Source organism: Pelophylax lessonae, assembly GCF_965119305.1.
Source record: "Pelophylax lessonae genome assembly, chromosome: 6".
In the NCBI taxonomy this organism is placed as follows: Eukaryota; Metazoa; Chordata; class Amphibia; order Anura; family Ranidae; genus Pelophylax; species Pelophylax lessonae.
The window spans coordinates 108,445,229-108,469,050 of record NC_138773.1 but is presented as its reverse complement, the minus strand read 5'-3'; the positions used below and the strand labels follow the sequence as shown (position 1 = coordinate 108,469,050).

The 23,822-nt window shown below is 43.0% G+C and overlaps 1 protein-coding gene across 1 annotated transcript in view; it reads left to right on the top strand.

The window, feature by feature from the left end:
- Positions 1-23,560, top strand: part of OTOA (otoancorin) — a 189,430-nt gene extending 165,870 nt beyond the window's left edge. Inside the window, exons 25-29 of the mRNA XM_082261710.1 lie at positions 7,465-7,607; positions 9,898-10,034; positions 11,717-11,814; positions 19,949-20,150; positions 23,046-23,560. Of these exons, the coding sequence (XP_082117836.1) occupies positions 7,465-7,607; positions 9,898-10,034; positions 11,717-11,814; positions 19,949-20,150; positions 23,046-23,110 (645 nt within the window). The 3' untranslated portion in view covers positions 23,111-23,560. The remainder of the gene's footprint in view (positions 1-7,464; positions 7,608-9,897; positions 10,035-11,716; positions 11,815-19,948; positions 20,151-23,045) is intronic.
- The last annotated feature ends 262 nt before the right edge of the window (positions 23,561-23,822 follow it).

Sequence of the window (23,822 nt, the reverse complement as noted above, 5' to 3'; positions counted from 1 at the left end):
AAGCGCCACTTAGGCGTCCGATTTGTCCGCCACAATATCGCAGTCCCGCTATAAGTCGCTGATCACCGCCATTACTAGTAAAAAAAATGAAAATAAAAACATTCCATAGATGGTTGGTGGTATAGCCTTTGCACAAAGCAATTAATATACATGTATTGGGGGTTTTTTTCACCAAAAATTCATAGCAGAATACATATTGGCCTAAATTGATAAAGAAATTGTATTATTTACATTTTTTTAATGGGTATTTTATAGCAGAAAGTAAAAAATAATGTTTTTTTTTTTTTTTTTAAATTGTCAGTCCTTTTTCGTTTATAACGCAAGAAATAAAAACCGCAGAGGTGATTAAATACCACCAAAGGAAAGCTCTATTTGTGGGGGGAAAAAAGACAATCATTTTATTTGGGTACAGCGTCGCACGACCCCGCAATTGTCAGTTAATGTAACGCAGTGCCATTTCGCAAAAAAATGGCCTGGTCATGAAAGGGGTAAAACCTTCCGGAGCTGAGGTAGTTAAGTTTTGTCAATTAGCCTAGGTTCACACTGATGCTCTTGGTGCGTGCCGTGTTTACGTGGACACAGCAGCCTATCGATTTGAATGGGCTGCTGTATCTGCGTTTCCTGCAGGGAGAAAGTCCGCGGCCACGTGGATCTGCATGATCCTTTGACACTATGCAGTTTTACACACCTGAAAACGCACTGCATTTTCCAATGCATAGGGGTGCTATTATGAATTAATGTCACTCGCTCACATCTGCGTTTTAGCTGCTGATGCCTGCAGGTGAGGGAATGCGTGCGATTTACTTGCATTCCTGCAATAATGTGAACCTAGCCTAAAACCTGGAAGCTGATTGTTTTCTGTAAAGAGCTGCACCAGATTTTGCAATCTCCAGTTTTAGTAAATTCCACTCTAGGTTTTCTAATGAGAGATTGCAGCAGAAGGGAGGGAGAGTCACTGCTCTGACTAAATAATTTAGGCCCCTTTCACACGAATGGTTAGATATCGGCTTTTAGCTGTGGAAAGAGGAACTTATTTACCGCAGCTAAATGCAGAAAATGCATCCCTATGGCCCCATTTACACACTATTTTCATAACATACAGTTTTGTGCATTTAAGAAAAATAAAGTTGGCAGCGTCCAGGAGTGATGTACCTCAGCTATCTGTATATAAACGCAGGTAATCGCAGTACAAAGAAAAAATAATTAAACAGTGGCTACACAAAAGGCAAGAGTTTACTACCGCAGCTAAACGCAGCCGCATGTAAACGCAAGTAATCGCAATGTACAAATGTGAATAATCTTTGTGCCAGGAGCGTTGGAATTTCAAAATAATAAAACATGCTTTTACCAGCGGCACAACAACCGCTGTGTGAAAGGGGCCTAAAATTCTAGCTTGATCTTTTAAACAGGCTTTTTACAACAAAAGTTAATGAGTATCTGCAAAATATGAAAAGGAGAGCTTTACCTACTCACTGCATATAAAAATATAAAATATTCATATGCAATATTTTATGCGTGCCCGACTAAAAGATATATATTTATGAATTTGATTTATTTAATCCTAACCATAATAAATGAAAAAAGATTATAAAACCTTCTACATTTCCTTGACTGATGGACATGCAGAATGCTGAGGGTCCGGTTATCTATAAAACATTAAACACTTGACCCTTCCCCCCTTCCAAAATGACCAGACGACACATTTTATTTGGAGTCGAATGGCCATAGCAGCCTTTTTTATTACAAACCATTGAATACAACATTTAGGTCCCTTTCACACGGGCTTTCCAATCAGATCTGCCTTTTCAGGCGGATCTGATTGAATGCTCCATGCACCCTATGGGGCAGCGGATGTCAGCGGAGACATGTCCGCTGACACCCGCTACCATCCCATCCGATCCTGTCCGTGAAATCCGGACGGATGGAAACCCTATTTTCCAGATCAAATCGGATAGGATCTGATGAAAACAGACAGGCGGTTTGTTTCTATCCGATCTCTCATAGAGGAGAGCGGGGCTCTAACAGCTCCGTTTCTGCAAAGTAAGCCGAGACGGAGTCATCCACCTGCTCAGCGGGGATTGGCGGATCGATCCCCGTTGAGAAAAACGGAGTCCGCCGAGCGCACCGCTTGTGTGAAAGGACCCTTAGAAGAAAACAAGTTTAATGCATATAATGCAATCAATGCATTCAGCTTATGCCCGGTTTAAGGTCTTTGAAGGCCTATATACTCACCATTAACTAGTTGTATCTGCCACCCAGCCGCAACTACACCGGCTCAGGGATAATTAACTACTTACTACCAGATTCAACCTAATTAATACCCCGATGTTACCACTGCCTCTTCTGCAGGCCCCAGTCATGCTGACCCTCTTCCTAGTTTTACTCCAGGCCATATACTTTATGTAGCAAGGAAGCATGACTCATGTAGCTAATCCACTTTCCCACTAGTAGATAAACTTCAAATCTCTATATTTATTAACCACTTAAGGACCGCCCGCCGCAGTTATACTGCGGCAGGTAGCCCCTCCTGCGCAAACCGACATAGGTATATGTCGGTCGCGCGCCTGCAGCTAGGGGGCGAGCACGCGCCGCCGGCGGCACGCTCCCGCCCTCACTCGGCAGCAGGGACTCGGATGCACGGGGCAGGTGGCTCCGATTGCCGCCTGACACCTGCGATCGCTCATCGCTGAGAGAGAAGAACGGTCAGCTGTTGTAAACATAGCTGACCGTTCTTCTCTCTGGAATGATCACAGAGTGCCAGTGATCCTTCTCTATAGGATCGCAGGTCTCTGTGATCATTTCACAAGCCCAACCCCCCCCCCCCCCTACCACAGTTAGAATCACTCCCCTAGGCTCACATTTAACCCCTTGATCACCCACAGCATTAACCCCTTCCCTGCCAGTGTCATTATAACAGTAAAAGTGCATATTTATAGCACTGATTACTGTAGTAATGTCACTGGTCCCCACAAAAGTGTCAAAAATGTCAGTTAGGGGTCCGAAAAAAACAAAAAAATTACATAAATCTTTCCTGTAGTTAGTAGACGTGATAACTTTTGCGCAAACCAATTAAAATACGCTTATTGCGGGGTTTTTTTTTTACTAAAAATATGTAGCAGAAAAAAATTGGCCTAAAATGTTAAAAAAAATGTATTTTTTTTTTTTTGTCAGAATTGTCGCTTTTTATGTTTATAACGCAAAAAATAAAAATTACAGAGGTGATCAAATACCACCAAAAGAAAGCTCTATTTGTGGAAAAAAAGGACATCAATTTTATTTGGGTACAGCGTAGCACGTAGTGCCGAATCGCAAAAAATTGCCTGGTAATTAAGGGGGCAAATCCTTCCGGTCCAGAAGTGGTTAAAATAACAAAGATATAAGAGAGCAAGGATGTACACATGTGAAGGTTTGCCCAAACATCATAGTAAACTTACAGTGGGCGAGTGTTGTCACCCTAGGACAAACCTAAGTAAAGCAAACCTAAATAAAATTTCAAACCATGTGCTTACTAAAAATAAATTAATTGCCCCATAAAGAGTATCTAAACACAAGAACAAAACACATTTTTCAACTTACCAGTCTTTAGATGTAGCGGCATTACTTTTCTTTTTCAGGCGTTTTTTTCTGTAATTTTCACCTGATGATCCTGCCAGTAGCACACTTCTAGGGCGGCTGTCCTAGGGTGACAACACTCGCCCACTGTATCACATCTATGGAGGAGCAGCCTTTTATAATCTCCATAACCTAGTGTTAGCAGCAGTGTTTTGTAGTTCATAGAACTGAGCTGGGAACAATGCTAACAGTGCAGCAAAGGCAGAGAGAACTAGATTTGTATCAACTCCCAAGATTTCTGACAGGATCAACAGAAAAAAATAACTGAAATTCATTGGGTTTATTAAAGCAGTATTAAATCCAAAAGCAAACATTTACTAAATGGCAGCTTACCAATTCTTAGATGCGGTAGTTGCATTTGTTTTCTTTTTTTAGGCTTTCTTTCCTTTATTTTCATTTGGTGATCTGGCCAGTAAGTCTGTTGTTTTTCAAAAGAACAAGCTCTCTTGCAGATCAACTGAAAGACAGAGAAGGCGCTTCTAAGTGCAGTATTCTATCAGTTTATTCAGGACACAAGATTAGGAAAACATACAAGCAGACGTTAGAAATCAGGCTGATAAAATCATAGCTCCAAATGAGCTCCTGTGACAGTCTCTCTCTAACCGTACAGCCAGCCAGCAGCTGTGGGGAAGGTGGAGCGCAAGGGCAAGATGAATGTGGTGTTGTGAGGGGGCAGTAACGCATTTCGGAGCATGCTCAGAAGCGCCTTGTTTAGACCTGAGGATGCTCTGAAACGTGTTACTGCTCCCTCCTGACGTCACATCTGGCGTGTGCATTTCACACCGACCTGGAAGTGCAGCGGCCATCTTGCCCTTGCGCTCCACCTTCCCCATGGCTGCTGGCTGGCTGTGTGGTTACAGAGAGAGTGTCACAGGAGTTTATCCGGAGCTATGCGTTTTTTAGGCCTGATTTCTAATGACTGCTTGTAAGTTTTCCTAATCATATGTCTTAAATAAACTGTTAGAATACTGCACTTAGAGGAGCCTTCTCTGTCTTTCACTTTCCCTGCCACAGTCTGCTTTAGCTCATTGGAAGTGTTGCTCTAAGCGCTCTTTTTAGTCCATCCTAATTCTTCCCTGGATGGTGACCAAGAACAGCAGGTTACATGAGGTCCTCTTCATGCAGAGGTGAACCTTTACTTTCTCCTGCAGATCAGTTTACAGGAATGGGACAGTGATCAGCTTTTATTTATTCATGTAAAGCCTGTATCTCAAAAGAAAAAAAAGTTTGCTGTAACTGGGTATAAAGCATGGCAGCCCGTCCATTGGGGGCGCAGGGGCGCCGCCCCCCCTATTCATGCGTCCAGACCCCTAATCTACATGCAGGGCACCGGACGCACGGATTTCAATGGTGTTTTTTTTTTTAAGCATGTGATTAGAGCCAGAGGCTCTAATAAGCTTCAAAAACGGGTGGGCTCGGGGCGCAGAGCCCACCCAGTTGTGTGACAATAGTGAATAAATATCCACTATTATCACACTGATTCTCCTCCCAGCTAATCAGGAAGCGGGTCCTGAGACCCATTTCCCGATTGGCAGAAAGGAGAGGCCATGCTATTGGCCAAGGAGGAGGAGGAGGGAGGAGACACAAGGGAAGCCGCCGCCGGGGGAAGCAGCCGCTACCTGCCCTCCACTTCAGTCCAGGGTGAGTGAGCCGGCGACATGGGGGGTGGTATGGTGTGCGAGCTGGTGTGGTCCAGAGGGTGGGGGGGTGTGTGGTGTGGTTCGTCTGGCCACCCCCCCCCCCCCCCAGGCGCCACTGGTATAAATTGTAAACTGGAGTTTCGCTTTTTTTTGTCGGTGTATGTAAATCTGCTAGTACATCTAAGGCTCCATGTACACGGGACGTTGTTAAAAGTCCCTTTGAATGCTGGAATTTTTAGGACGTTTGAAACGTCCGTTCAGTCGCGTTTGTACTGGCGTTTAGCGGGCGTTTAGCAGCGTTTGCGGGCGTTTGCGTTTAGAAGCGTTCCTAGAGGTCATAAAAATTATTCCCCTTTAAAATGGAAAAACGCGAACGCTAAACGCGGGTCATCGCGTTCAGACGCGTTCGGACGCGTTCAGACGCGTTTGTGCATTTGAAACGCCGGGAAACACACGTTCGAACGCAAATAATTGCGTTCTAAAAACAGTCCCTGAACGCAACTGCCTGCAAATGACTGTAAACGACCTGGTGTACATGGACAGATAAGATAAAATGTAGATGGGTTCAGGGGCTTCTAAAAAAAACGCCCAACTGCTCCTAAACGGCCATTTCCAGCGTCCCGTGTACATGGAGCCTTACACTCCCCTACCCCCAGACTGACAGTGCTACTGTCCAAAGGTGACCCCTGTGCTCCTTCATCCAGTGTGGGGGCACTGTAATACAGGAGGTATGCTACTGGCCAGATCACCAAATAAAAACAAAGCCTTAAAAAAGAAAACCAATGCAGCCACCATGACTAATAATTGGTAAGCTGCAATTTTACATTTTTGGTTTAGGGTTTAACAGGGTTTTTTTCTCAGAGAATAGGTACAGGATCTCTCCCCTGCGGAGTCACCCCTTGTCTCCGCCCCCTACCCACCTCTGAGCACTGTCCCTGGGTTCCACCCCCTATCCACCTCCCAGTACCGCCCCTTTTAGAGAATACAGAACCAAGTATCATTTTGTGGCGCTAAATAATGTGTATGGAATTCGTTAATAACAAGAAAAGCAGAAAATACTAATATAAAATATATAAAAAATATATTATGAAAATATAAAATAGATCCCCTGCAGCCAGCAAAAATAGACTCCCCCAGCAACAATAGATCCAACAGCTACAATGTTCTCTACCCCCAGCAACAATAGACTCCCCCCACACAACAATAGACCCCCCACACAGCAACAATGGACCTCCCGCAACAAATTACCACACCCATTAACAAAAGATCAACCCCAACAACATTAGACACCCCCCCCCCCCAACAGCTCTCCCAGCAGCCAGCAACAATAGACCTCTAGCTCAATAGTAGATCCCTTACCAGCAGCATAAGACCCCCAGAAACAATAGATTCCCCACCAGCAACAATAGACCCTCATACAAAACAGATCCCCACCAGTGACAATAGATCCCCCAGCAGCCAGCATCAATAGACCGCCTGGCACACCCCACACTCTTTGCTATTAAATACATTCAGTGCTGGAGGTGCCGGAACTGCGTTCCCTCGCGTTCCCACTGAAAAAAAAGCCCTGGGGTTTAATGCCGCTTTATGTGCTGCTTCACCCCAGAATGCAGTGTGGGAAACCCGCGCTTAAAACACACTGCAGTTGCGATCTGCAGCAGGTGTCAATGTTTAGGTAACGACAACCCAAATGCAGGTTGCAAACGCAGTGCATATACCTGCACCGGATCGCCTGGTACAGAGGTAAATACATTGCGAACTGGTTGCAGTGAATGCACTACTTTTGGTGCGGTCCAGTGCGATTCAGCCCATTCACAATGAATGTGCTCAAATTGTTTCGCACTGCACCTGTAATCTGCCAAAAAAGAAGTTCATGTACTTTTTTGAGCTTCAGGCGTTTTGCTTCAGGCGACAAAACGCTAATATGTGAACAGGGGGCATTGAAATGAATGGGATTTTGCTTGTTGGGCGTTTTGAGACTTTAGAGATGAGCGTTTTACGAGCTGAAAAACGATCAGGTGTGAACAGGGCCTAAGTACTATTTGACTGAAACACATTATTGTTCAGGGGCAGATGCTTCTACATTTTATTATCCTCTGAGATAAAACACAAGTTCACTCTTTTTCCTCAGGCTTGGATTCCTTGATTCTGTCTTCTGTAGAATACATATTCATTTTCTAAATAACGTAAAATAATGTTATTATCTTTGCAGGCAAAGTCCATACTACATGGGTTCTTGAACGATTCGGGAAAATCAGTGAGAGAGTTGAAGAGCTTTGAACTGGCAGGATTAGGAGGCAGCTTGTGTGCGGCTGAGCCCGAGGAGATAGTTCAGATCAAGCCTACAGAATTTCGGTATGTTTTCCTAAAAAAATGATTTATTGATGAATGGTTAAAGAGCAGCTATTATCACTGCATATTTAGACTTTGCAATTTGAAGGAATTCTGACTCATCATTTATATAAATGCCATTAGTCCATACATGGTATACTTATTGTTTGTCCATGTCTTCTTATCTAACCCAAGTTGACTGAATAGGGGAAGATTTACGAAAGTTGGAGCACTCAGAATCTGGTGCAGCTGTGCGTGGTAGCCAAGTAACTTCTAACTGCAGCTTGTTTAATTAAGCTTTAACTATAAGCCCCTGTTAACATTGGAGTGACTTGTCATGCATTTTGACAGATCAAATCGCTTGACAATCGCAACCTATTGCCGACAATCGCACTGTTCAAATCGGTGGGACGCACTGATTTGAAAAAGTAGTAAATGCACTATTTTTGGCGATTTTGGGTGTGACTTGAATAGACATCTGTGAATGAAGCCGCACAGATGTCTTCAATGTCGCACTGAGATGGGGCTTTAAAATCGTGGGTTTTTTGGTAAAGTCGCACGATTTCAAACTCGCAGTTACTGTGAACGGGGCTTAAACCCAGAAGTTGATTGGTTTCTATGCAGAGCTGAACCAGATTTTGCACGCTCTAGTTTTAGTAAATCCCTTACAATAATGACAGCAATCTGACATATGGCTGTTATGTGCATTTAAACTTTCAGGATCTTGCAGTGACAGCAGACTTCTATTGTAATTATGATCCCTTACCAACTTTATTTTATTTTTAAACGTTTGCACATTATTTTTACGCCATTCAGCCGAAGGGAGGGGCTCACCATCTAGTCAGCCAATAGCAGACTGCAATGTAAAGCTGGATACACACTATACAATTTTCTTTAGATTTTTTCCTTTAAGGCCCGTACACACGATAAAAAAATCAGAAGGGAAATTTCGTCCGACGACCGATCTGCCGATTTTTGGATTGTTAGTATGGTGCTTTCGACAGCCGACTCCGACTTTTCGGCCGAACAAAATCCTGATGTGCAGGCTATATAATTTTTATCGTCCGTCAACACAACGTCCGATTTTCGTCTCATTAATACAGTTTTCGACGGAAAAAAATCTTAAGAGCAAGACTAGGCATGCTCAGAGACGAAATAACACATACAAAGCAATCCAACACATGGCATCACTTCTGAAGTAGAATTCTGTCGTACGGGAAAATTCGTATGAAAATAACCTCTTCACTTTCCACATCAGACTAGCATGCCACAAAAGACGGACGACAGATCGTTCGATAATCTGATCGTGTGTACGGGGCTTTAGACTTACCAAAACCATATAATATGAGGTCAAAGCTAAACACTTTCAGTTTGTATGCAGTCAGGCAAGCCCTTGCACTACATAGTTGAAGGTAAAGCCCCGTACACACGTACTGATCGTCGGCCGAACGATCGGCCGCCGTCTTTTGTCCAGGGCTGTCGTTTCTGTTGAAAACTGCAAAAGACTGCACACAAATTTTGTCGGCCAACAACAGCCGACTGCAGAAGTGATGTTAACTTTCCTTGTCTTTTTTCTTTTCTGAGCATGCCCAGTCTTGCTAATCTGCTGTCTGTCGGCCGAAATCTGTACTGACTGGCGAACAATCGGCCGTTCTGGTGACGGCCAACAAATATTTTTAAAGTCTGCACGACAGATTCTGTTCGGCCGAAAATGCGCTGTCGGCTGTTGGAAGCATCATACTAACAAGCCTACAATCGGCCGATCGGTCGGCGGCCGAATATTTACGGCCGACAATCGGTACGTGTGTACGGGGCTTTATTCTAATGGAAATCTACCAACAAAAGTTGTATAGTGTGTATCCAGCTTTATCCCCAGTGCAGGCACACTTGGGGCTTGATTGGCAGAGGCTATATATGGTATCATGGCTATTTGATCACCTTTGCTTCACTCTTCGATCCTAAATGCCCTTTTTTGCACCTAAATTATATCTCCTAGCTTGTCTGTCTCCACCATTTCTCTTCTATCTATTGCTCGTATATGTAAACCCGAAAAAATACAATGACCTGGATAAGTGATAAAAAGATTTTTAAAAAAAAGGGCAGTGATCTCAATTTTTAAAAAAAAGTTGATCTCTTTTGCAAGTACACATAAAAAATTGGAAAAAAAAATTAAAAGTAACTGGAGAAGAGTGGTCTTCTGTAGAGAGGTGCAGTCCTGGTGGCCCTTTGTCTAATGACAACAATGGTTTTAATTGATAGGTGAACTTAAATCTTGATTGCTTTCACAAATGGTATGATCTGTCCTTCTTTCCAGATCTGTTATTTCAAAGCTAGGATCCCTTCCTTGCAGCCCAAATATTTTGCAAGTGTTCAGAAAACAGGCAGAGATGGTCTACGGAAAAGTGGAAATGTGGAGCCATTTTATTTTGAATGATATCGGCTGCATTGCAGGTAATTTAACTGACTATGGAATGCATATTACCTCTAGCTAATATAGTATTATTGGAAAAACTGATTTTTACAGGAAGTTTTTTTTTTACCATCTGTGTCCCATTGTGCAGATTTTCCTTTTCCTAAAGTAGTAGATGAGAGGAAAACTCTCTAAAGTAAGAGAATCCCTGTTTGTCACCAATGTTACCAGAACTAGTGTCCCCATTGGAAGATTTCCCCTCTATTCTTGTTCTGGTAACAGCCCAAAGTTTGGGATTTTCTTTCACTTTCAGGTTTAGTGATAATGGTAAACTTGACAAATGCACAGGGGGACAGACAGCAATAAGAACCTGATGTTCTAATCTCTCTGCACTGTATCCAAACAATTGAAAAAAGTTTTGCTTTTAGTTATATGTAGCACCCTACAGGTAGATGCTAGGTAAGTGTGTAGTGGGCCTTGTCTGCCTAACAGCAGGGCCATGATTGTTTTTTGGTTAGGGTGTCATGGCTTCCAGGTGTGTCTGCTGAGAGGGGAGTCTCCCCACTGGTTCTGTGAGAGGTTTCTCATAGGGCAGTGAAGGAAACCCAATCAGGGACACATTCAGGCTTGTAACTACCCCAGAAGGCAGATTCGGCTGCAAAGGATTCTGGGAGTAGATATAAGTCTGAGGGGAGTGCGTGACTCAGCATCTTTGGCGGGAGCAGAGTCCCAGGAGGGAGAGAACGGCTGTCTCTCCTCCTGTTTGAGGAAGTGGATGTCTCAGGGTGCTCTCTGAAAATCCAGAGGATGCTGAGTTGAGCTGCGGGGATCCGGTGTGCGGAGAACCAGCGGAGGGAAAGAGGGGTCCAGTCCCAGGAAAGCCTACACAGGTTGTGAGTACTGAGGATTGCCCCTGGGGGTCTGTCTAGAGTCAGTGGGGACAGCTCTGGAGAAGGTTCTAGGATCCAAGTGTCAGCTAGCTGTAAAGGGGGTGCCTAGGTAGAGGACCCTGAAGTGACAGAGGGGGTACCTAGTTAGGGGACCCTGAAGAGTCAAAGGGGGCGCCTGCAGTTTGGGCCCTGAAGAGTCAGTGCACAGTGTGTAGTGCATCAGTTAGGAGTTGCAGCCAAACAGGAATTCACAACAAGCTACCTCAAGCCAGTGCAAGGCTGGAGGGAGTAGTCAGTGACTTGTGAGTGCCAGCAGTGTCAGAAGTTCAATATTCTACAGTCCTGGATCTTCTGGACTTAAGTCGGAGTTCCAGTACAGCTTTCAGAGATAGTGTGTTCAAAGCGCCAGTAAGCGTTTGCTAGTGTCGGCTGGTGTCAAGACAGCGCTAACGGGCATTATTACTATAAAAGTCCCAGAATTGTACATAGTCGAGCCAAAGGAGTATCCCACTAATTCCCTTCTCGCATCCCCTAAAATACAATAAAACAACCAAACAAAGATGCCGGAGTTGTCAGTGTCTCAGTTCTCAAACCCAGGGTCGCAGCTCACATGGGCTGGAGAGGTCACCGGTAGCAATGGCAGACCTACATCAGGCCCGATGCATGGAAAACCTGTTAGATATACTTTAGAGGTACTTTGTCAGTAAGTTGCAACTGCTGTTATTGCAATAAATGAGAGGACATTTTGTGGGGTCAGGGCTAAAATATGCGTATGTGGGTCACATTTTGTTGATGACAACTAACAATTATTTTGTTTTTATTCACCTTTAAAGCTGCATTAAGCGAAAAAGATTTCAAGGCCATTGACCCAAAGTTAATGCCTTATATCCAACCTACAGCTGTTTCACTTATACCAGACCAGACATTTAAGGTAACAAACAAATGCTTTTTTTTTCTTTCAAAGTGTATGTAAACCTTGACAATTAAATTATTTTATCTCTTTTCTTATTGTTAAGTATGCTATGTAAGTTCAGTCCATAAATCCAGTGACCTTTTAAGTTCTTGCACTCTCTGCAGTGTTATCTCAACAGGGGCTGACTGGCAACTTTTGGCCCAGGGGGCAAGTACAAACCTGAGGCCCATGGTTCAGCGACTCGGCCCCCCTCCCACTCTCCCTCTTCCCAGCCTCCTCCTGACCCCCATTCCAGGCTGAAGCTCCACTCCAGGTACTCTCTACTCACTGGCCAAATCCGGGTTCCCGACCTGGCCAGCAGGGGGCAGTTGGGGGGAGGTGGGACAGCTCGGTTGGAGCTGCCTGGCGAAGGAGAGTATCCAGTGGGGCATGGAACCGGCCCCTGCTCAGACACAGTTTACACTATCAGTGCTGGGGTCTGTGCTCTGTCCTTGTCTTCATCCCACACTCAGTAAGTCAGCAGTGTGGACTTTTTACTTCTCTTCACCAAGAATCCTTTAGGCATTTCTGGTACAGAAGCGGTGCAGCCTTTTTACGTGGCATCAGAGTGGCCCAGGGGGCAATTGCTCCCCTGTCCCCTGGCCCAGTCCTCCCCTGTATCTCAAGCAGTGTTATCAGCTCTTCTCTGTGTACTACAGAGAACTTCCCCCTATGTTAGGAGATGAGAGGGGGAGTGTCCTGTAGCAAAGACCAGTTATCGGTGGGGCAGTGGCTACTTGTTTGTATCCTGTAGTCCTAACACGCTTTATGTCCTAGGGCAGGGGTCTCCAAACTTTCTAAACAAAAGGCCAGTTTACAGGCCTTCAAACTTTAGGGGGGCCAGACTGTGGCCAGTAGGAGTAGAAAATGTTTTGGCATCATTGAGAATAAACAGTTCCGTATCTCTGGTATTAGGGGGTGGAATAGTTCCCCAGTGTCATTGGAAGGAATAGTGCCTCATCGTAGGTGTCAGTGGGAGAAACCGTGCCCCATCATTGGTGTCAGTAGGAGAAATAATACACCATTGTTGGTGCTGGTATCAGTGGTAGAAATTATGCCCCATTGTTAGGGTCATTGGCCTTTATTTTGCCCTATTCCTCCCATCCCTGGGCCACAGTTTGGAGACCACTGTCCTAGGGGGACAACATTGCTCCTTCATAGATATAGTAGTTACAATAGTGAATAAAGGAAGAAAATGTAAAGGAATTACAATTCACAATACATAATCCAAAAGCAAGCAATGTTACAAAGGTAGTAGAGCCTCTGCTGTGGAAAATACAGACATTATAAAACAAATAAAAATAGGTAAAATGTAGGTAACCATTGGCAAAAATGCTGGAGGCATATACCAAATACCCAAACTAGTATAAAAATCTACATTTTCCATATCTACTACCCCAACTTGAAGCAAAAGCTTGTTTTTTAACTTATTTTTAATCGACTTCGGCCTACCTTTGGCCTGAAGGTAATATCCATTCAGGGTGTTATATAAGAGTATGGTGGTAATATACATTTTAACCTGAGACCTGACCGAATGCTCACGTTTGTTCCTGTGTTTCCTTTTACATCATCACAGTATCAGTCGGCCTTCCTTAATAGAGGACGGATACACCCTCTGAAACACAGGAACAAACCTGCTGCCAGACTTGTCAGTAAGAATACACATACGGCAAAACATAAGTGGTAGGCCAGAGATAGAGAGGTGCTTGAAAGAGAGAAATGGGGGGGGGGGGGGGGGGGAGATTCTTGCGCTCCAGTCCTCACAATCGAGAGTGCAATCTAATAGGGTATGGTCCGGGGGTCATTGGTTAGATATTTGACCCAATGATCCTTTTTTTTTTTTTTTTCAAACAGTTTCAGTTTATTTTTGTATACATCCAAAGGCCATAATACTGAAAAAAAAAAGGAAAACCAAAAAAAAAGACATTGGATAAGGCAGGTAAAATATGTTATAATAAAGGATTAAAGTGTTTGATATACAAGACATGTTAGCAAAGTACCGACATCCCAGTTGAATAATCAATTTGTGGTAGAAAAAGACTACCAAAAAAGATGGATGGGGGCTCGAGGTGTTCGAGCCTTCATCCAGAAAATACATGGAAGGCCATGAATGAGCATAGAAAGGAGAGAGGTGTAGAGAAGGGGAAAAACGAAAGCTGAATAAAAAAAGGGGGGAAGAGAAAAAGAAAATGAAGAGAAAGAAAAAGGGAGGGGGAGAGAAGGGGGACAGGAGGAGAAAAAAGAAGGAATAAAGAAAAAGAGGAAAGAGAAGGAGAAAGAAGAACAAAGAGGCAAAAATAGAAAAATGAGAAAAAAGAAGAAAAAGAGAGGAACAGAACAAAGATCCAAGAAAAAATGATGAGGGCTGGTGGGATTTTAATGGTACCGTAGAAAAAATCATAGAAGAGGTGATAAAATCAAGTATTTTATTTATACATCATTAAAAACCAGGTAGGGGAAGACATTTGTATATGTATAAAAACATATCAACGGGTACATACAATACAGTAACAAAGGTATAGACAATAGGCGATGATAGATATATAGCTCATCCGGTGTGCAAGACCTCGGAGAACCAATAGGGTTCGAAAAGTAAAAAGAGAGAGAACACCAAAAGTTTCCAAAGGGATATCCAAGGGAAGTGTTTGCTGAAGCAGGTAAGAGTAAAAATAAAACTTAAAAAGGCAATAGTTTACCTTCAATGGTACTGAATTATATATGACTCGATAATGAGACAGAGTGATTTGGAACCCAAAAGCTCCTATCTCTAAAGAGAGAAATATAGAATATATTTAAAGACATAACTACTCCTGACAAAAAAGCAACTTAGGAGGACAAGAGGGAAAGAAAGGGAAGGGGAAAGAAGCCAGAGAACATAGAAAGAGAGAAAAAAGATTGAACAAAAGAAGCAACACAGGGAAAGAAAGAAATGGGAAAAAATGGAAAGGGGGACAAAACACACACCAAACATAAAAAAAGAAGAAAAAAGGGGGTGGGAAAGGAGGGGGGAGGAGGAGAAACAAAGAAGGAAAAGCAAAGGAATAAAAAGAAAAAGAAGGAAACGAGAAAAAGATGGCTACCTCACAGAGAATGCTGATAAGTTATGGAGAGGCCGATGGAGGAAAAAGCAGCTAAGCATCTACAGATACAGTGGGTAGTGTCTAGTTGTCATGCTCGTTCTGAGGCACGCCAGAGGAACCACCTAAAAGTATCCAGATAGGGTTGACCCAGTAGCACAAAGCACCTAATGGGGAGATACAGAAATAATTTGAAATTGAGACATAGCCTGAGGGTTCGCATGATAGCAAACCTCCGGGCATGGCCATCAATCAAGCAACAGACCTCCGGGCATGACCAACGACACGTACTTACCCACATGTATTCCGATGGAGAGCATGGCCTTCTCACAAAGGTATAAAACGCCAAACCTCCCGCTTATATACTACCTCAACCCGACGCCGGACGCACGTCATAGATATGCGCCACGGCGTGGGTCAGATCCTCAACAATGCGCGCACCGGAAGCGCGCATAGTGCTGCACTGAACTCGGTCGCACCACGCAGCTGCATGCAGCCATGGAGAGCGGAAGTGGAGGTAATCATACCTCCACATCCCGCGCCTCCACCCGAGGATCACACATCCGTGGGAAGCGAGAGGAGGAGCCAGGGCTCACCAACCTACCATAGGGGCAAAGCAAACCAGGCGATCAGAGGGGTGGAAGGGCGTGCATTGCAAATAGAAACAAAAGGAGCCAAAAGAGCATGTGAATGGATGAAACACAAACAAAAAGTAAATTACCATATAAACATATATGGTAATTTACTTTTGTAATAGTTGTTGTTTTGGTGGCATTGGTGTGGTTGTTTGTGTGGTTGTACAATCCCATGACTGTTAGTGCATGTGGGAGGCAGCTCAGGGTAACCAATCCATCACACATTACAGTAGTAGGAATAGAGGAAACAGCCATTAATAGTTCTCCTACTACCTTCACCTGCTGAAGGTATAATACATAGCATAACATGTAAGCAGGCTGTGTCAATGCTGTTTAAGGAGTTAGCGGCTGGCCCAGGCTGGGGGAAAGGGTTAAGGTATGTGTAAAATGAAAGGGTGTACTCTGCACTAGGGAAGCAAATGTGCAAATTGATAGCAGAGGTGGTCAGGACCCAGGCTTTTTGGTCCCAGCCAGCCCACCTGTGGTATAAAAAGGGGGAAGGATGGGGTCCAGGGCTCTTGGTCAATCCCGCTCACGACTTGTAGTACTGGAACTGCTGTGCCTTGAAGTCCGCTGAAGGTACCAGGGTTTCTGGAGGACATCCAAGCCATGAAGAATACCAGCATGGACTATCACCTTATCGAGGTATGCCTGGGTAGCCACACAACTGTAGTTAGTGTTAGGAATTGGATTTATTTATATTGGACTGTAATGTTAAAGTATCACCAGTAAAGTTACATTATCTGTTGCAAACCTGGTCTGAAGTTATTCAAAGGGGTGCATGCTGGTTCTGGAGTATTTTAAGAACCAGGGTCTGTAAAGCACAAAGGGGTATGAAGCAACACTACTTCAAAAAGGGTTAGCTCGGCAAGACAAGGAGAAGGATTGTGGTTGCTAATAATAAACGAGCACAAGTTCACAATATCAAGCAACCGGTCATTAGCTGTGGTACCCTGTAAGATGTCAGGTGCTCCAGTAGTGAGAAGGTTGATGGGCTGGCTCCCTTCTTAACAGTTGGTATGCAGTAGCAACCAGAGATCCGAGGCCTGGTCGTGAGGTACGGGAAAGAAGTTAATGAGCATGCATGAGGTTCATGCTATGTGCTTGGCGGGACCCCTTTCTGGAAGGAGGTAACAGAGGTGCACTGGGCTGGTGGAGAGGGCACCAGCTCAGCACGTTCCTCCTAATGCAACATATACATCAGATACCCTGTGTAGTGACATGAGACAGCACTTTTAAGAGGAAGTCGAGAAACTGCCTTCATGTTAGATTCTTCACATGACCGCAGTCTCCGCCTGGTCCCGGGCATTGATGAGAGCGCTCCACAAGAAAGGTATGCCTGCGTGGAGGGCAAACAGACCCTGCCCACACACAACTTACATAAAACATCATCATGAATTAAAATACCATTTAATAAATGTGAAAGTAAATATATGTAAATAAATATATTAGAAAAACAGGAATATAAGAATCACCCATACATATACATACTGTGGGAGATTAGCTCGGTGGCGGGCGTGGATGACCCCTTGGGGGGATTCGTTACACAGGGAGATAGCCAAGAAGTGGTTGCAAACAACAGTTTGGTTTATTCATGCAATTTTCTTCACACAAGTGCAAGCGTCAAAAACATCCAAAATAAAATAAAAACACAAAATAAATCCTTGCCACTGTGGGCGGCTACCTTCTCACATACAGGAACCTACCTACGGAGTCTGTCTCCAACCTACTGTTGGGCAAACTTTGCTGATCCTACAGCAGACACTCAATAGTCCATGTTTTTTCTTCACACAACAAATGTCCATTGAACATGTCCCTTTACTCTTCACATTGAACTTGTCCCTTTTCCTCTTCACATTGAACTTGTCCCTTTGCTTTTCTCTTCACATAGCAAGCAGTGCATTTATTTCTTTCCACATAGAAATAGTCCAAGACCTCACCTTGAGTAGTCTTCACACTTTTTACCCTCCTCAGCGCACATCGCTCCAGGAGGTCTTCTCCCATGCTCACACAGCGTCGGGAGGTACACATCTGACTGTCCTCCTCTCCCCAGCTTCACACAGCGTCAGGAGGCAGCAATCCTTCTCCCAGGCTTCACACAGCGTCGGGAGGCACACATCTAACTGTCCTCCTCTCCCCAGCTCACACAGCGTCAGGAGGCAGCAATCCTTAGACTTCCTTTGGACAAATTATAGAGGCCTTAACTTCCTCATTACGAACAGCTGAAGGCCTTTCAACTTCCTTAGACAGTTCTGGCTACCTTTGCAGCCGACACCCTATAGTAATTGGTGAATTTTCTAAACCAGGTGGAAATGTATCTCCTGTCTGTGACTACATCCACAGATTTACCTGACTTTCCGTCACAATACATATATAAATAAATGCATACATACCTAATAAAAGAATATAATGTATATACACCAATCAGCCATAACTTTATGATTACTGACAGGTAAATGCCATTGATTATCTCATTAAAATGACATCTGAAAGTTGGCGGGATATTATAGGCAGCAAGTAAATATGTTGGTCCTGAAGTTGATGTGGTAAAAGCAGAAAAAAATGGGCAAAGCAGTTTGTTGTGTATGGCGCTGCGTAGCCGCAGACCGGTCAGTGTGCCCATGCTGACCCATGTTCACAGCAAAAAGCACCTACAGTGGGCACTGAGCATCAGAACTAGACAACAGAGCAGTAGAAGAAGGTGGCCTGGTGTGATGAATCAGGTTTTCTTTTACATCATGTGGATATCAGGGTGAGTGTGCATAGCCTGCCTGGGGAAGAGATGGGACCAAGATGCAGTATAAGAAGGAATGCAGGCGAAGTCAGTCTAATGCTTTAAGCAATGTTTTGCTGGGAAACCTGGGTCCTGCCATTCATGTGGTTGTTTCAGTGACACGTACCACCTATCTAAACATTATTGCTGACCAAGTACATTTCTTCATTGAAACGGTGATAGGCAGGAGCCTCTTTCAGCAGGATAATGCGCCCTGCCACACTACAAAAATTGTTCAAGAATGGTTTAAAGATCACAATAATAAGTTCAAGGTGTTGACTTGGCCTTCAATTTCTCCAGATCTCAATCCATCAAGCATCTGTGAGATGTGCTGGAAAAGCAAGTCCCCACCTCACAACTTACAAGACTTAAAAGATCTGCTACTGATAGCTTGGTGCCAGATACCACAGAATACCTGCAGAGGACTATTGGAATTCATGGCATGATGGGTCAGGGCTGTTTTGGAGGAAAAAGAGGTTGTTTTGGCAGCAAAAAAGGGACCTGCTCAATATTAGAAGGGTCATCCTAATGTTATGGCTATGCACAGAGAATAAAAGTTAAATATAAATAAATGCCTATAAAAACATATGTGCTTCTTGTAAACCAGCGCATGTGACTTTGACCAAACATTCTCCGATGGTGAATCTATCACTGTCATTTGATACTAGAGGACCTGGAATGTTCTCCTGCAGAGAATGCTTGCTGAATGTCAGATTCCCTACTTTATAAATTGGCCTCTTTGTAACATAACTTCTCTTTCAACAGACAAAGGTAGTAGGAGAGATGTGAGTGCCTGTTTCCCCTATTTCCACTGCTTTATAGTGAAGCCACTTGCTTCCCCTGAGCAACTGTGGGATCTGGTGGCTCAGTGTATACATGCGCCTGCCTTTTACATGGGATTGGTCATTATCTGACAATGCCAGTTTCTTGCTTACTGGAGTCATTGTAAAGAGATCCTTGCTTCTCCATGCTGAAGTGTGAATGGTGTCAATCTTTGAGTATTGTATTCAAACAATTAGTGTACTTCAGTCCTTAACTCCGATGAAGTGGCATGGCCCAAAACATGTAAGTAGAGGTACCCTTCTCACATCCAGGTAATAGCTTTGGTCCCCATTTTCAGCTGTTGTTTTGCGACCAGTGACCTCTTTCAGTGACCTCTTCCATAGTCCAATTCAGCATTTTCTCCATAGGGTTCCATCCATGCTTCCATCTCACCCTTTCCATGCTGAATAGTGAGAGTAGGTTCAGCAACTGTGGATGTTACCTGGGTACCTTGGAAGAGGCTTCTCCTGGTTGTATTCCCCAATCAAGGCCATTTTATTACATTATTTATTAAAAGGTGTTTTACTAGCACTGTACAATGCGCTCTGTTTTGTTTTATCTCTCGTGTATGTACAAAAAACACCTATGATTGCACACTGGAAACACTCCATCCCCTGGCATGGAACATGATTACTGGGATTCTGAAAATGAACATACATAGCATTTCAACGTTTACTGCACTATGAAAAAAATGTTGATTATTGCATTGAAATATGTGTGCATAGTGAAAGTAGATTCCTAGCTAAGGAGAATTAATACTTGCACAAAAAAATGGAAACAAAGCTAATACATACTGTGTTTTTAAGGAGCTCTCAGTAGAGCATATATCTAATCTAGGACCTGAAAATGGAGCGATGGTTACAGAATCCCAGCGTGCACAGCTCAATACCTCTCAGCTGCAAGCCCTAAGTCAAGCACTAGAGGGCATCCGGATAAGCAGCAACAGGACACAATCACCGACAACAAAAAGTACAACCACAGCCACCAGTCTAACTTCTGTATCGATTGGTAAGCATAGGCCAAAGTACCTTAGATATTGTTATCTACATTTTTTCCAAAGAGAACTTGGGGGCAGCCATTGCTGACTTCTCCTAATCCAAATGCTAGGTTCCTGGATATCCTTTTCAATCACTCACTTCAATTCCTTCACTAACTTTTTCTTCTATTTTGCACTCCAGCCCTTTCAACAAATTGAAATTGATGAAAGGGTTGGAGTGCAATTTTTTTTAAAGGGATACCTGCTTTCAGCAGAGTGCAGCTAGCTCTTTCACCTTTCTTGCCTAGGTGAGGAGGATTTTTGAGTAGAGGAAAAAAAACTTCTTCTTAATGCAATTTATTCCAGCAAAGGCAGCAATATGAACATGGAAATGCTAACGCGCTTTGACTGTAGCCTTACTCATACCATATATACAGATATTAAAATGAGACTTTTATAAAACAGCCCTTAAACAAATAGGGGCGGTACATTCTTAATTACAGTGAAGATGAAGTATTGACACATGTAGATGGGTGGACCAGATCAAATGAAAAGAAAGAAATAAGATGCACACATAGTGGAAACCTAATGGCATTATCCATTTAAATGCCAAACACATATATTTGTTTCAAAAAAAAGATTTAAGATTCCCTCCATGTATCTCACTAAAATGCTAAGACACATTGTCATTATAATCTTCTGATATTCTCAATCTTAAATTGCGAATGGTACAACCAATGTATTGCAGTTGACAAATATCACATTCAATGACATAAATAACCTTCTTGGAATTACAATAATGTAATTCCTAAGGGTAAAGGTCCTTCTTGTGGGCAAAGAGGTGACACTCTTACTTTGCTCATACCTTATACACTGTTTGCATGTGGAAAAACCACATGGATACGATCCCACAGCTCGCAACCATGACTTGGACGCCTGAGGGCTGTGGAACGGAAAAGAGATGGGGACAGTAAAGTACCTAGAGTGGGAGCCTTTTTACTATAGAAGAAACAGCCCTGTTGCAGAAGGATCTAATAAAGAGCTCCATCCATATAGAGTATGGGAAGGCAACGTTTATTAATCTTCACCACTTCATCATATTGTGTTGAAAATGTGGTGACAAAAGGCAAACCCCTTCCATTCCTGCATGAGCGCTGCTTCTTATTTCTGGAAGTAGGGGAATCACTAATGAGTATGCTACGATCTTTTCCATTGGCCACTTTGTTTATGAGACGTTCACTAAAGTTACACTCTCAGTCTATTTGAAACAACTCCCCATTCCTGTTGTACACTCATGAGGAGTAGTAGAAAAAGTTCTCCTGCACTCGAGTAAAATATGACGGAGGGAAGAGAGATACTTCAAACTCAGGTGGAAAAATGCTTATGGTCTTGCTGCCCCCTCAGGATCAAGGGTATCCAGAAACAACTGGGAAAAAGACAAAAGAAAAGGGGCGCACCGACCTAGTGCATTACCGCTCAAACCATTTATTAAAATTTTAAAAGTATGCAGTATACTCACAAAGCAGGTGTGAATGTACACACATCAACATAATGTACATAAAATCTCCAAGGTAGCCAAGGTCCCACTTGAAGCTGACTGGCATGCAGTGTGCCGTATGGGGCTGCTGTGGCTGGGCTGACGCGTTTTAGGGGCAAGTCCCCTTCCTCAGAGCCAAAAGTTGCTGCTGGCTTCAGCCCAGCCACAGCAGCCCCATACGGCACACTGCATGCCATTCAGCTTTGTGTGGGACCTTGGCTACCTTGGAGATTTTATGTACATTATGTTGATGTGTGTACATTCACACCTGCTTTGTGAGTATACTGCATACTTTTAAAATTTTAATAAATGGTTTTAGCGGTAATACACTAGGTCGGTGCGCCCCTTTTCTTTTTTCTTTGTACACTCATGAGGGACACAGCTCTCCTCAGCCATTTCGAACCTGAATCAAGTCGTTCAGGCCTCAGTGTTCCCTACCTTGGTACAGTGCTCTATGGCGCTTCCTTTTGCCATCTTTGGCCTTCCACTTCATTTATATTACCTTGATGATTGAGGGGGATCAGCAGGACTGTAAAACTTGGTTTTTATTAAAACATGGAATGTTCATCTATAGCACCTTTTGTTTGGATATGAAACTTACATCTCGCAGCCCTGATGAAGGAGATATTCAATCTCTGAAACGCATCGGGTGGAGGAAGTCATATCACATCAATGTCATTCTCACAGTTGGTGCATTCAAAAGACTGTTCATACCATGTTGCTTTTATGTTTTTTTATTCAATGATGTATTAATAAAATTCGTTTTTATAAAACCTATAAAGTTACTAGTTATGGTTTTCACTTGATACCAAATGAGTGCCCTTAAAGTCCCAAAAATAGGGGAACTCCCACTTTGTATGTTGAATTTAGGGATGTGGCACATAACAGAATTCAATCACCTTTATCTCCATAGTCTATTTGAAACAATGTTACATTCCTGTATATAATCATCTTGTACAGAACAATTTATTTTTGCTCTGACGAATTCACCTATGGGTAATGCCTGAACTGTATGTGGGGGATGTCAGCTAGAGGATAATAGCAAGGTATTTCCAGCACATGATTTTCTATATGTTTTTGTCCAAACTTGACCATCCTCCATGCTGCCTGTCAGGGTTACATGCAAATACTCTATGCCAGTGATGGCCAACCTTGGCACCCCAGATATTTTGGAACTACATTTCTCATGGTGCTCAACCACACTGCAGATTGCATGAGCATCATGGGAAATGTAGCTCCAAAACATCTGGGGTGCCAAGTTTTGCCATCACTGCTCTATGCTAACCCGATTGCACATTGACTTTACTACTGCTTTAAGCTAGTCTCTTTTATCTGTATTTTTGAGAAATGTAAAAACAGCTAAAATCACTTTTTTCTCTATCTCTCACAGGTGCTGCATTGACAACTGGTTATATCATCGTTTTAGCAGTTATCAGTAATTTGATTTGTTCATAAATGCTAATGGATGAGGTGCAATATTCTTGTAGAAGATTATGGTGCCATCTCTACAGTTTACCATATACTTAGATTGGATATTTATAAGATTTGTTCATACACGCTAAAGGACAAATCTGAAAGATCCAGGAGTCCTTTGCCTGAGTTGAAGGCCCATATTGCACAGGGAGAAATATGCAGTGAGTGGCTGTATGGTTCCTTCCTAAATGCACTGCTCTGATCACTGGAACTGACAGTGCCAAATGTTTATTATCTAATGGCTACTTATACTGATTTGGTGCTAGCAGCTTCAATATAATAAAGTGAGGTGTTCCTTTTGATGAGGATGTTCTATCTCATTCACTAATTTGGATGACATTTTCTAAAGACTGCTATGGATAGTATTTTTAACAAGTAATTAACAGCTTTTAACATTTGTTTTTTTCCATTCATTGCCCCTCCTTGTAGCTCTGTATAATATTTCAGCTTCAGAGACAATTTTTTAGAAATGTATGAAGCCCGACTAAGGGATCTCTGTTATACCGAAAGCTTGTGTTATTTTTATCTCAAATTAGCCAATAAAGGGTATCACTTGAACTCCAAACTTTCTGCATTGAAAGAAACCTACACAGAAGAATATTTGATGGACAATTCAATAATGCTGACATTATAAAACAAGAATAAAAAAATAAAAAAACTTTTAGGTTCTGCATTTACCATTTTGCAGTTTGTT